Genomic DNA, 12,314 nt, shown 5'->3' on the forward strand with positions numbered 1-12,314 from the left:
GTATATGTGTGTGTGTGTATGGGTTTGTTGTATCTGCATGCTACACTGGGCTTGCACTTATATCACCTTGCAATTTGTGTATGTGTTTGTACAGTATAGGCCTGTGTGTGTGTGTGTGTGTGTGTGTGTGTGTGTGCTCGGAAAAAGCTTGCAGTAGGCTACATATGTGCTGATTTGCATATGCACTTATATCACCCCGGCACGTGTGCAAGTGCGCGTGCCCGCGACTTCGCGAGCGTGAGGCTGACGTCATCCTGAGCGAATTCATCATTGCAATCAGCTGAATAACAGCAGCAGCCGCAACGCAGTTATTGGCTTATTTTCTTTACAAAAACCATCATGAGTTTATTTTTTTCAGCATTTAAAAAAAAAGGAATAGATAGTTGTTGTTTTTTTTCAAGTATTTCCATTTTAATTAAAAATAACACCGGAAAATATGAAAAGTTTGTCCATTAGAAACCAGCTGTCACATGATACCTCTACTACAAAAGATCTGCATAAAGCAACAAGTAGCCTACACAACCCTGAAGAGACAAAAAATCTTTGGATAGAGGATATGTTTTTTTTTTCTTCACTATAAAATTACTTATTGAATTTCGTCATACAATAAAGAGACAAATAAATAAATCCAAAAATAATAACATCCAGATAATTCAAAACAACAAAATAATAAATTCAGATTATTTTTTTTCGAAATTATTAGTATTATTATTATTTTTTTGGTCACAGCAAAAAAAAAAAAAGGAGGAGGTTTGCTTCTGAATTGTATGATAACCTCTTGGTGGTAGAAAGTGTTTGACATAATCATAAGTCACATGATTACAGATACATATTTCAAATTGGAATTTTTTTTGTCAGCAGCCCAATTCCTCTTCCTGGAGCAACCTCTTATTACAAAGGGAAATAAACATTTTTTTGGGGCCACTGAACCCCATCTTGAAGTGCTTATCGTTGCTATTGATAGACAATAGACGTGACATTAGAACCAAAAATAAACAACAACAATGAAAAAAAAAACATACATCAAACATACATCAAATCAATAAGTTATGCTATGGATTATAACAGAAAAGTGCCATTTTTAAAGAGAACACCATCACTTTCCAAGTTCAATTTCACAGCCTAAAATATAGAAGCAACAAACAATATACATTTATACAAAAAGACGCCAGCCTATGATACCAACATAAATAAATTAGCCATAAATATTAAACACAATTAAATAAATAATTCACTTTTTTTTAAATAAAAACAAACAAACGATTAAGGTCACAATTTTATATGTCATAAGTGGCACTTTACGCATTGAATCTTTTTTTTTTCCTTTTACGGAAAACATCGTCTAATCTAAATCTAAAGCAGCTATTTATCGTTTACATCCTTTTATTTCGATTTTACATTTGAAAAAAATGCCCCAGTGTTTGTTTTATTACACCTCTAATAGACATCAAGAGAGGAGGACTCAGTTGAACCACTTTTATAGCTGAGATGTATTCATGACACTAGTTAGGATTCAACTTAGATCATTTTATGAAGATGATTTAATGAGAAATAAGATTGCCCAAAAAATCTGATTCTTTCAATTTTGTTGCCAAATGTTACCTGTCCCTCCATCACTTCATGGAGGAGGGGGAGTGTGTGTCTCTCTGTGTGTGTGTGTGTGTGTGTTGGGGGAAGGTGTGGGGGGGGACGACACATGAGTGACTGCGGGGCTCTTACAGCCCATTGGAAAATAATCATTATTCTCATTATTGCATCCAACAGCTCAAACGTCTCGGCGTTTGTTGCTTTTTTGTTCAGTGAGCGGTCTGGACTGAAAGTTGAGGCTTTCAGCACTTTTCGACAACTTTGCACCGCTGCCATCATTTGTGTTTTAAAAAAAAGACCTCAACTCTGGGCTCACGCTGGGTGTCAACTAACAGTCAGCTAAGGTATGGCAAAGTCCCAGCATCCGGGGACAACATGGTGGCGTTTGGTCACTGGGAGAATTTATTTTTATAGATTTGCTGATTTTGTTGTTGCGATTCAAAATCTTAGAGTTGAAACTACCCTGAAGTCAAAGCAAATAAGAACTCGTGTCACAGGTAACCGACCGATATATCTGTTTGAACAACTGAGCCGATACTGACCTTTTACTTTCCAGTTAGCAGCTTCTTGAAATCTAATTTTATTTCTGATTATTTTCTAACTTTTATGAATTATAAATGATCATTAAGGTTTCAATTTTGTAACTAATTCTCTTTTTAAGGATAGTATGTTCATCACAAGGGTAAAAATTCTGAATCTTTTCTTCTTTCTTTCTTCTCCCCCCACAAATTTAAATGTTTTCACAAAATATGAGCTGCTGTTTGGGACGTTTCAGCTACAAAAATACTGAGTATCTGCTTTAAAATATCTAAAATATCAGTCGACCCTAAAACTGCCAACCTTGCCATACCCAAATGACGCCCATGAGTCCAATCTAACCCAACTAAACCATTTCTTTGTCATGGAGGAGGGAGGGTGGGGGTCATCTTTAGACATCCAACACGTGATTGAGATAGGAGATGTAGCATATAGCCAGTCTGAGGATCTCGATCTTGGAGAGTTTCTTGTCGGGAGGTAAGGTGGGGAGTAATTTCCTCAGCTCCGCGAAGGCCACGTTGAACGCCTCCACCCGGATCCGTTCTCTGGTGGCGTGGGCCGATCGGTACTTGGCCGTAGCCCTCCGCCTCCTCCTCTTCTCCTCTCTGCTCAGGGGTTGATCGGATTTGCACTTGGGTCTGTCCTCCACGTCCCCCGGTTCGTCCGAGGTGCAGCCGGCCGATTTGAGGCCGTTTAACATGCTCTCCGGGTCGGATTGAGTCCAGGAGAGGTCCGCCTCCGCCTGGTCCGGGCTTAGCATCATTTTTATTCTCCGGTGTTGGCAGTCACTCCTCCTGAAGTACCTGCAGTAGTGTGGACAAAACCAATTAATTCACCTTTTTAAAAAAAAATTATGCCAATGAAACTAAAGTGCACGTGTGACATGAATTATAAACATTTCTAAAATATGAATAATGAGGCTGATTTTATCCTCCAACGCATCTCTCTACTAGACAAATAATGGAAAGCCACCAGTGAAATGTAATTGTTTTAAGTGTTTTCAGTCTGTCTTGCCACCCTGAGGCCCAGTATGAGAAATCCCACAGCGGGTGCTTGTTTGGGTACCAGGGCCCCACATAAATCCAAATACAGTTCATTGCATAATAACATTAAACTCCATAAATAATGAACGCCTCGAAATTCGCGCAATGGTTAATTTATTAAAGCCTAAGGCCTTGAGGAGAGCCGGGCAATTTGAAAAAGCATCACATTTTTTGGGGGAAGAGACTTTTGTTTTTATAATTGAATTTTCTTTCAAATTAATTTTTATTAAGTCACAAGGTTTTTTTTGTGTTTAAAATAATGCAGGTTGTGATTTTTTTTTTAAAAGGAGAAACTCCCTTTTTTGTGAATTAACATAATCAGAATTGGCCATCTGTCACAGTGTGATGAACACATCTGCTTGGCTGAGGCCGGAGTGACTTGACAGCATGGAGGCATAAGATGGAGAAAAATAATGTTGACATCTGCTGGACATGAAATAATTGGAGCTATTGTGTTTTTCTAAAATAAAAGTGGAGAGTAAAAAAATATAGGCTATATTCTCGCGCCACACAAAACTACAAAAACAAATAATGGAGGCAGAAACATTAAAAAAACAACAACAGATTTTTAAATAATTTTTTTCCCATATTTGACACTCACCTTGACAAAGAGTTGGGAGGCAATTTTTTCTTGTGTTGAACTTAAAAACGCTCTTGAGCGGAGCCCCAACTCCAAATTAACTCATATTCCACCGACCAAACAACCATCAGATGTTACAGAGGTGAACCTTCAGTTGCACGGAAACGAAAAAGGGTGAAGAGAAAAAAAAAAGTTTCTTTCACTTTTTCAGCCGCGAACTTGCAACATGGACGTCACACTGGGGTTGAAACATACAGGAGATCAAAACAATCTGTAGTTCGGAGTCTTGAGATGATTAGACAGAGATCGGTCGATTAGGAGAAGAAGAAGAAAAAAATGATAATAATGATGTGAGTGAGGATCAGTCAGCCCCCCCCCCCTGTGTGATCCCAGCGATGGAGAGACAATAGAAGAGATGGGGAGATAGTGGTGAAAGTGCAGCCAGGGCTACTGCTCCATCCGCCTGTGGAAGATGGAGATAAAGAGGCGAGATAAGCGAGGCTCTCCCGTGTCAGGAACCAGCGGATCGGAAGGCAGTTCACAGATAATCCCCTTCTTTTTCTTCCAGCCTTTCTTCCACCGAGTGTCATATGCCAGATAAGATCCAAACGATCCCGACTAATAAAGGCTCACTTCAGGGACGGAGGGGATGGAATATATTTGAGGAATGGTATTGTCTAACGCCGCCCCCTCCCTCACTCTCTCCATCTCTCTCTCTCTCTCTCTCTCTCTCCCTCACACTCACAAACACACACCTCCTCCCTCTCTCCTCACGCCCCTCAGCCCTCAAGCGCTCCCCCTCCCGTGGGAGTATAGTGGGCAAAAGGAAAGCAGAGATGTGTTGCATGATAAAGGATGGAGAGGGGGGAAAAAATCATATGTGTGTCCGTGTTGTGGGTTTGTGCACGTGCACGCGTTTGTGTTTTGGTGATGATTAAAAAATAATTCTTTTTTTTTTTCAAAAGTGCAGGTAGAGAGGAAGACAGAGGGAGGTTTTTAGACTTAGAACAAATCTGATAAAAGCTCTTTGGAGGTCAGATGTCCATTTAAAAAAAATCTTTGGGGTATGGAGATGAGACGAGACAAGATGAGACAAGACAAGATTAAATGAGACTAGATAAAATGAGATGAGAGATGAGAGAAGATGAGGTGAGATGAGATAAAACCACAAAAATACAAAATAAGGTGAGATATAAGATAAGATGTGATGAGATGAGATAAGATAAGATGAGACAGGATGAGATGAGATAAGATAAGATGAGATGAGACAAGACAAGACAAGACAAGAAAACACAAGCTGAGATGAGGTGAGACAAAACAAGATGAGACAAGATGAGATGAGATGAGGGATCATTTTTGACCAAGCGCAACATTTCATGACAGTGGTTGGAAGTAAGAATTTTGTTTCTTCAATGACACAAACTTGAGTGTGTTTGAGCCAATTTGGGTTCTAAATATTAAATATGAAAAACAGTTCAATTGAAGTCTTAAACAGCTCAAAGATTTGTAGAGGCTATGCGTCATACCTAAACCATCCTGCAAAAACAAAAAGCTTGACTGACAACTCAACATTTAGTCACTGTTATTCTTTTCAAAAAAGCAAAATTAGACCAAAAAATATTTTATTGTTATTTTTGATTCCTTATTTTTGTCATCCATGTGTTTTTATAATTTCTTGGCATGTGAGAATGTCCTATTTGTTGCTGTTGCTGGTTTTTTATGTTTGCTTATGAGGCATGAACAAGCAGGTAGTTCTGGGTCTGAAAAGTAAAGCCAATCAGGAAGTTCCATAAACCTGCAATCTCTTTAATGACCATCAGAGGGCGACTCCACTGGCTCCAAAAACAAGTCTATGAGAAAATGACTCTGCGTCTTATGTGATTTACCTCAGTAAATGTTTTCCAAATTATTTTATGTTTTAAGTCTTCTTCAATACATCATGATGTTTATTTTGTAAATTATTTTGAATTTGACAATAAAGCAGCGTATGTTTTAAGGCGTGGCTACATTGTGACTGACAAGTTGCTACTACAATGCCAAAGTTAATATAACCCTGACCACACATTCACAGTATTTTTTTTCAGGGTTTTTTTTCAGTTCATGATAATTGAAAAATTTTGCTCACCTAAAAAAGTCTTGTTTGGCATTTGTTTGTGTTAAAAGATTCTAAGGAGTCAAATGTTCAGACATTTTGTTACAATGTTTTTTAGCCTGTTTTTCAGGGGCAAAAATTTGCATTATCATGATCACAATTACCTGTAGACTTCAAAAGCACCATCCTATCCAAGCTACCAATGAGCGAACCACCCTCTCGTCCAAAATATGGTCACTTCTCATCAATTCTGGCTCCAAAAATCCAAAATGGCTACAGTGAAAATGGCAAACTCGAAGCTTCAAAATAGGAGTCCAAGAACCCACGGGTGACAACACGGTGGCTATGTACATTAGTTTCTTTACAGTCTATGGGCTTGAAGGATTACCTAATTAAGACCTTCAATTTCGTCATTGACAGAAAGCTTTGGCTCAAAATGTTAAAAATAAAGAGTACATTTTAACTTAAGTATTGTGAGATCTTTATGCGTTCGAAGACTAATCGAAAACTAATGAGCACTGTCTTGCTTAGCTATCTCAATATATTTTATTTTGGAGCCCGCAGGCTGCTTTGCTTGTCTTATTTACTTCATATGTTTTGGTCTAAACAACTTCAATCCGTATATATTCACTTTTATTCTAGATCTGCTGCCCTCTGATGCACCTGTCACATGGTCAGGTGTACAAAGTCTTCTTTCCCCTTCATGTCTGCTCCTCTTCCTCTACGCTTCTTGTCCTCCCATCATGTATCCATGTGCCTAGTGGCACCACCAGCGTTGGGTCAGGAGGGCATGGTTCCAGAGGAGGGGCAGTGGCCAGTAAGTGTGGGGACTAGCTGCGCCTAACGAGGTGATTAAAACGATAAGGGGAAGCACGGATGACTTGCCATGGCCCGCAGCCACTGACATGCTTATTGCCACTACACACACACACACACACACACACACACACACACACACACACACACAAACACAGAGCAAGAGAGTACTCGCAAGTACTACTACAGTGCCAGAAGGACCATATCATTGAAAACTGAGCATGTGTGTGTGCACGAGAGAGACAGAGAGAGAGAGAACATGAGTGTGCACGTGTGTGTGTGAGATGACGGACAGCTCGCCTTGGGCTCCGGCCTGGTCCGGGAAGTGTGTGTGACACAGAGAGACTCACAGCGGGGTGTATTGGAGACATGTCAGGACCAGGAGACAGAGGCCTCCTGACAGCTGGAGCCCACGGACACACACACACACACAGAGCCAACCACCCTAATTGCTCCAAAGACGAAGAAGCAGAGATGGTCTAAGCTCGGTGGTCTGCGATGCCCGGACCCCTCCTCAGCCTGTACGGCCCTTGGCCAAAGACATGAAGGACCCCTCCTAGGCTGTTTTGTTTGTGCCTGCTGCAATTACATCCCACAGCTGATGTAGTGACTCTGGAGACAGTGAGGCAAACTGCAGGGTGGTGTAGTCACCAGAGAACAGTTCATTCAGTTAAAGTGATGACGCCTGCTTGAGTCATGATGTTGCTGGATACAGTCTTCGATGTTTTGTTAATCTGCAGTGAAACTCATTTAGTCATACTTTCAAAAACATGACCATATATTTCAAGGCAAGATCATCCTCTGAGGAAACTAAAAAACTGACCTTCATTTTTTTCCTGTAAGAAATTGAAATAAATCATTTGAAATTTCTAAAGCTCTGAAAAAACATATGTCTTCATCTTAGGTAAAGCCGCTCTTATTAAAATCTATATATTAGCATGGGATCAAATGACTATATTTAACATGAAAGGTCTCCCTCATCGTTTCGGTTTTTACAGCGCACAACTTTACTGTTTTGGTTCAGTCCCACAGCTCTCATCAGTCTCATTTACAGCCACAGCAGGCAGCTATTTACAGTGAAAAAGCTCTAAAACCCCACACTGTTCACGACCTGCTCAGCACACACAGACCACAGACGCAGTTAGCGACCGGCTAGTGAACATAGTGAAGTATTTAGCAGCTAGAGAGTGAATGCTAAAGAATGCTAATGTGTCTGATTGATGTACATATAAGCCATATTGAGCCAAGTTCAGCAGATCAACTTAAAAAGATGATGTGAGTGTTAACAGCATGTAGGTTTCAACACATCAGATGATAAGCATGTGTAATAATACAGTGTACTTATGCAGCGTGATTGATTCTTTTGAGACCAACTGACACATTTTCACGCAGACAGATATACTTAAGAAGTCTAAAAATGTTCCAACCTCCATGTTTATTTGAAAATGAAGCACAGAGCAGTATTTTGTCAGTCCTTCAAGCTTTTCAAACTTATTTTACAGCTCTAAAAAACCTCTGTTTGGCTACTTTTGTTCATTTCAGGGTGAAATATTCCTTTCTAAAAAAGACCACCTTAGGAGACTGAGTGGAGTTTAGTCTGTGTTGAAAATATTCTCTCACAGAGGTTCCCATAATCATTCAGAACTGGCAGACACACAGGAAACACTTCACTGATTTATGGCTGTGATTATTATTTGCAGGGCTTATATCACCCACCCAGCTGAGGCCTAATCTCGCAGAGTTTCTGAGGAAATAAGATGCAAATTTGAAACCTGATTCTTTTGGATTGGATCAAATTGTATTCCAGGTTGTGGCACAAAAAAAAATTGGCAAGACTTTATAAAAAAAAAAAAGAAGGTACTTTTTAAGTAGGCGGACCTCATTTTAAAAGAAGCTGTCATCAAGAAGTGGAGAAGTGATGTCACTCTGATGAGACGCCTGTAATGGAAGAGTTTCTCTAATCAACGAGAGCTCAGAGACACACCGCAGCTGTCTGAGCCGCTTGTTACAAAAAAAAAAAAACGCCTTGAACTCGTATGACATACTCCCACCTGTCACCTATCACATGATGACACTACACACACACACACACACACACACACACACACACACACACACACACACACATAGTTTTGAACATTCCCAGGGAGCAGTGGGATGGAGCTGTGAAATGGGAAGGATTAGTCACTTTGTCAGGAGATGTATGAGGCTTCTCTCAGGTGGACGGCGAGCCACAGGGGGCATCGAGGAAAGTGAGAGAGAGAGAGAAGGGGGGGAGAAATTAGAGGCCAGATAGAGAAGATAGAGAAGACATGGAGGAGGAGAAAAATGAAACGGCGCAAAAATGAAGACGAAGTGGGAGAAAATACAGTTTGCGAGACACAAAAAAAAGGAGACGGGGAGAAGTTGTGGAGACTGATCATTTAGCCAAGTGCCGATTTGCGGCCCAGAAACTCAAAATGTGACAGTGATGCAACTTGACTCCTCTCGCGTTCGCTTCACTTGGACACACACACACACACACACACACTCTGGGCAGTGTGTGAACGCCAACATTGTCATGTTTTGTTCTATCTTTTTTTTTTAATGCACGGTAGTGAAATAGGCAGTGGCCTGGACCCTGGCCTTGCATTGTTTGTGTGTGTGTGTGCATGTGTGTATGTGTGTGGTAGAGGAGGAGGAGGGGGAGGGGGGGAGATTGTCGGTTCAGGCCTGAACAGGAGGTGTGGGATCCAGAAAGCTGGGGGTCCCATGTGAGAATGTGGCCATCGTCAGCGCTGCTGTGGCAGGCCTCAGCACCATCTGTGCTCCCAGCAGGGCGCCCAGCGCGTTCTCCGCCACCCAGACACATATGGACACACAAAGGTGCTCACTTTTTCTCTCTCTCATGGACACGCAGCAACAAACACACACACACACACACACACACACACACACACGCACGCGCGCACACACACGAACACTTGCTTGGGATGGACCCGTGAGAGATGGGAGGAAGGATGATGAGTTTGATGATTGCGCAGTGAACAGGATGATGGCGTCTTGTCAATGATGCTGAGTTAAGTGTGATAGCCTCAGATAGCAAGAGAGGAGGTAGAGGAAGCTTTGTTAGTCAGCAAATGAGCCAGCTGTGTTCTGCTATTCACACAAAGTGCATCTTTTATTTTCTCATTACACTGTTAATACAACTTATACTCTCTTTCATAAATCGAAACATGAATGATGAGCAGTTAAAGTAAAAAAAAGAAAGAAAAAAAAGTCTTTAGTTGTGGAACCATTTAAGAGCTTTAAAGAAATAGTTTGACCCTTTGAGAAACTGCTTATTTGCTTTTTTGCTGAGTGTTAATGAAGGTACCACTTCTGCCTGCGCTAACTTAGCTTAGCACAAACAGCTAGCCCAGCTTTGTCTAAAGCTACCAAAATCTGTGCATCAGCATCTCCCAAGTTTATTAACACGTTGTAAACATTTCTGTTTTGTCAGTGGTTATATGCCAGATTATTATGTAGTCAGGACCAATAGCTTTCTGGACGCTTTGCTAGTTAGCTAGGCAACTGGTCCAAACTAAGAAACAGTGTGTATTTGGTTCAAAGCCTCTCTTTATAAGCTACTAACTTCACAGTATTAATGTTTGTCTGATCCATGCTGGGATGTGGATATTAGCAGGACAGGAAAAACTGTAAAAAGTAAAAAGAAAAATAAACAAAAATTGAAATCTGGTCCAGTCGGCTAACTCTTGAAAATGTAATTGAACTATTATCAGCTCATCTTAAATTCCTTATTTTGACCGCTAGAGACGGAGAACACAAATCAGTTTTCTGGTTTGAATCACTTCATTGAGTATAATTTGTCAATTCATAATGACGGACAATATAGTTTTTTTCGTAAGTAGTCACATCACCGTTGAAATGCACTTTAGGATGTACGACAGCCACTGAATACATCACCGTTCATATATAGCCTAGTGTCAAACTCTAATTCTGATAGCTTGGTTGTTGCTCGTCAGAGTTGTCACGTTCAGGACAATACAAAGTTAAGTCTGTACAAGCAGGCGCTAATTCATACATTGACAATGGTGATTCATAATCTATAATCTGTTCAGTTGGAAGACTTGATGTCAAAGGTTTGTGTGTAAAACTACTGAACACGTTTAACTAGTGAGTAAACTCAACAATACTTTACAGCTGATAAAACAATCTGTATGTTGGCACTAGGTCATCAATTCAGTCTTTGCCTCCATCTCTTCTTCTCCATCCTATCCATTTCACCACAGACCTATATCTTCTCTCTCCACAGCCCATAACTCTCCCTCCTGCCTGCTGACCCTCCTGTCCTCCAACCCCCCCTCCAAAGCTACAATTGCCTCATTTACTGTGTTGGTGAGCTCTACTCAGCTGCCCCACACTTCCATCTTCCCATATCTAGCACCCCGGCCTTCTGCCCCTACTCTATCTCCCTCTGGCCCCCCAGCCTACCCCTAGTGGCCCCTGTCCCTCCATCCAGGGCCTCCAGCTGGCTGATGAGTTCATTAGGCCCAGAGCCTTGCCAAGGAGCATGGCGCTGTTCTGGCCAAACCGGGAGGGCATCAGGGGGCCCCTGGTGGCCATTGGGCACAAGCCATGGTCATTGGAGGTGCGACAGAAAAGTCCCAGAATGTCCCACATGTCGATATTCGGCTCAGTGTCCGTTCTTGGAGCCAGAGACTATTATTTTGTACATTAGCAATCTGGTTTGGGGCTTGTTTCTCCCTGAAACTTCAGCGGGAAGAGCAAGAGGCATTGTGGTTTGAAGGGGTCCACATAAACAATGAGGGAAACAGATTTCTAATAATCCCCACAGGTCGCAGTGACATCTGGCCCCACACTTGAGCGTTGGCTCAATTAATTCGGAAAACACAAAACAAAAAGCGCCGGGGGCAAAGATCTGGGGGACTTAACAGGCCGCTTTGTATGTGTGTCTATCAGTGTGTGTGTGTGTATTGATTGTGGCATTTGATCAAGTCAACTGCAGTGCACGTGTGCGAGTTTTATTCAAATTAGTCGAGGTGTACAGCTGCTTTACGCGGAGAGAGACAATCGTGCTCTTCTTTTCAAGAGAAGAACTTTGACAAATAACAACAAAAATAAGAAGTTAGCGTGAAAACTGGAACTTTTCACTTTATAATCTCTCAAATACATGACTCTACCTGCAGCTCCAGCTTTACCACGATTTTCTCGTTCCCTCCACTCTCACCTTTTCCCTCCTCTGTCCTCTGCTTCCTTCCTCTCAGCGGCGGGTCAGCTGGGGTCGGGGCCTCCGTGGCTGGGCTCAGGTGTAGCCTCAGCTGGGCAGGAGGGGGGGTGGGAGGATGGAGGAGGAGGAGGAGGAGGAGAGGAGAGCAGAGGACGACGACGAAGACTCTGTCCTACAGGCGAACCAAGAGGGAGTCTGTCAAAAAATGAAAAAGGGAAAACAAACACGTGCGTTCACGCGAGTAAAAGAAAGAAAGAGAAAAAAAAAACAGACAACAGCTTTGTCCCTCACCCCCTCTTTTCCACACACCTCCCCCCCCCCACACACACACCATCTCCTCTCTCTTCCCCTCTTTCTCTCGCTCTCTCACTCTTTCTCTCCTGGGAGAGGCCTGGCCGGGCTTGGCCTGAACGCCATCTGCTGCATAAT

At 41.8% G+C, this 12,314-nt stretch overlaps 1 protein-coding gene across 1 annotated transcript; it reads right to left on the reverse strand.

The window, feature by feature from the left end:
* Window positions 1–2,515: 2,515 nt before the first annotated feature.
* LOC128354425 (helix-loop-helix protein 2-like) lies at window positions 2,516–2,887 on the reverse strand. The gene has a single exon (XM_053314666.1). It carries the CDS (start codon window positions 2,885–2,887, stop codon window positions 2,516–2,518), a length of 372 nt encoding a protein of 123 aa, XP_053170641.1.
* Window positions 2,888–12,314: the final 9,427 nt, after the last annotated feature.

Source organism: Scomber japonicus, chromosome 24 (assembly GCF_027409825.1).
Source record: "Scomber japonicus isolate fScoJap1 chromosome 24, fScoJap1.pri, whole genome shotgun sequence".
Lineage (NCBI taxonomy): Eukaryota > Metazoa > Chordata > Actinopteri > Scombriformes > Scombridae > Scomber > Scomber japonicus.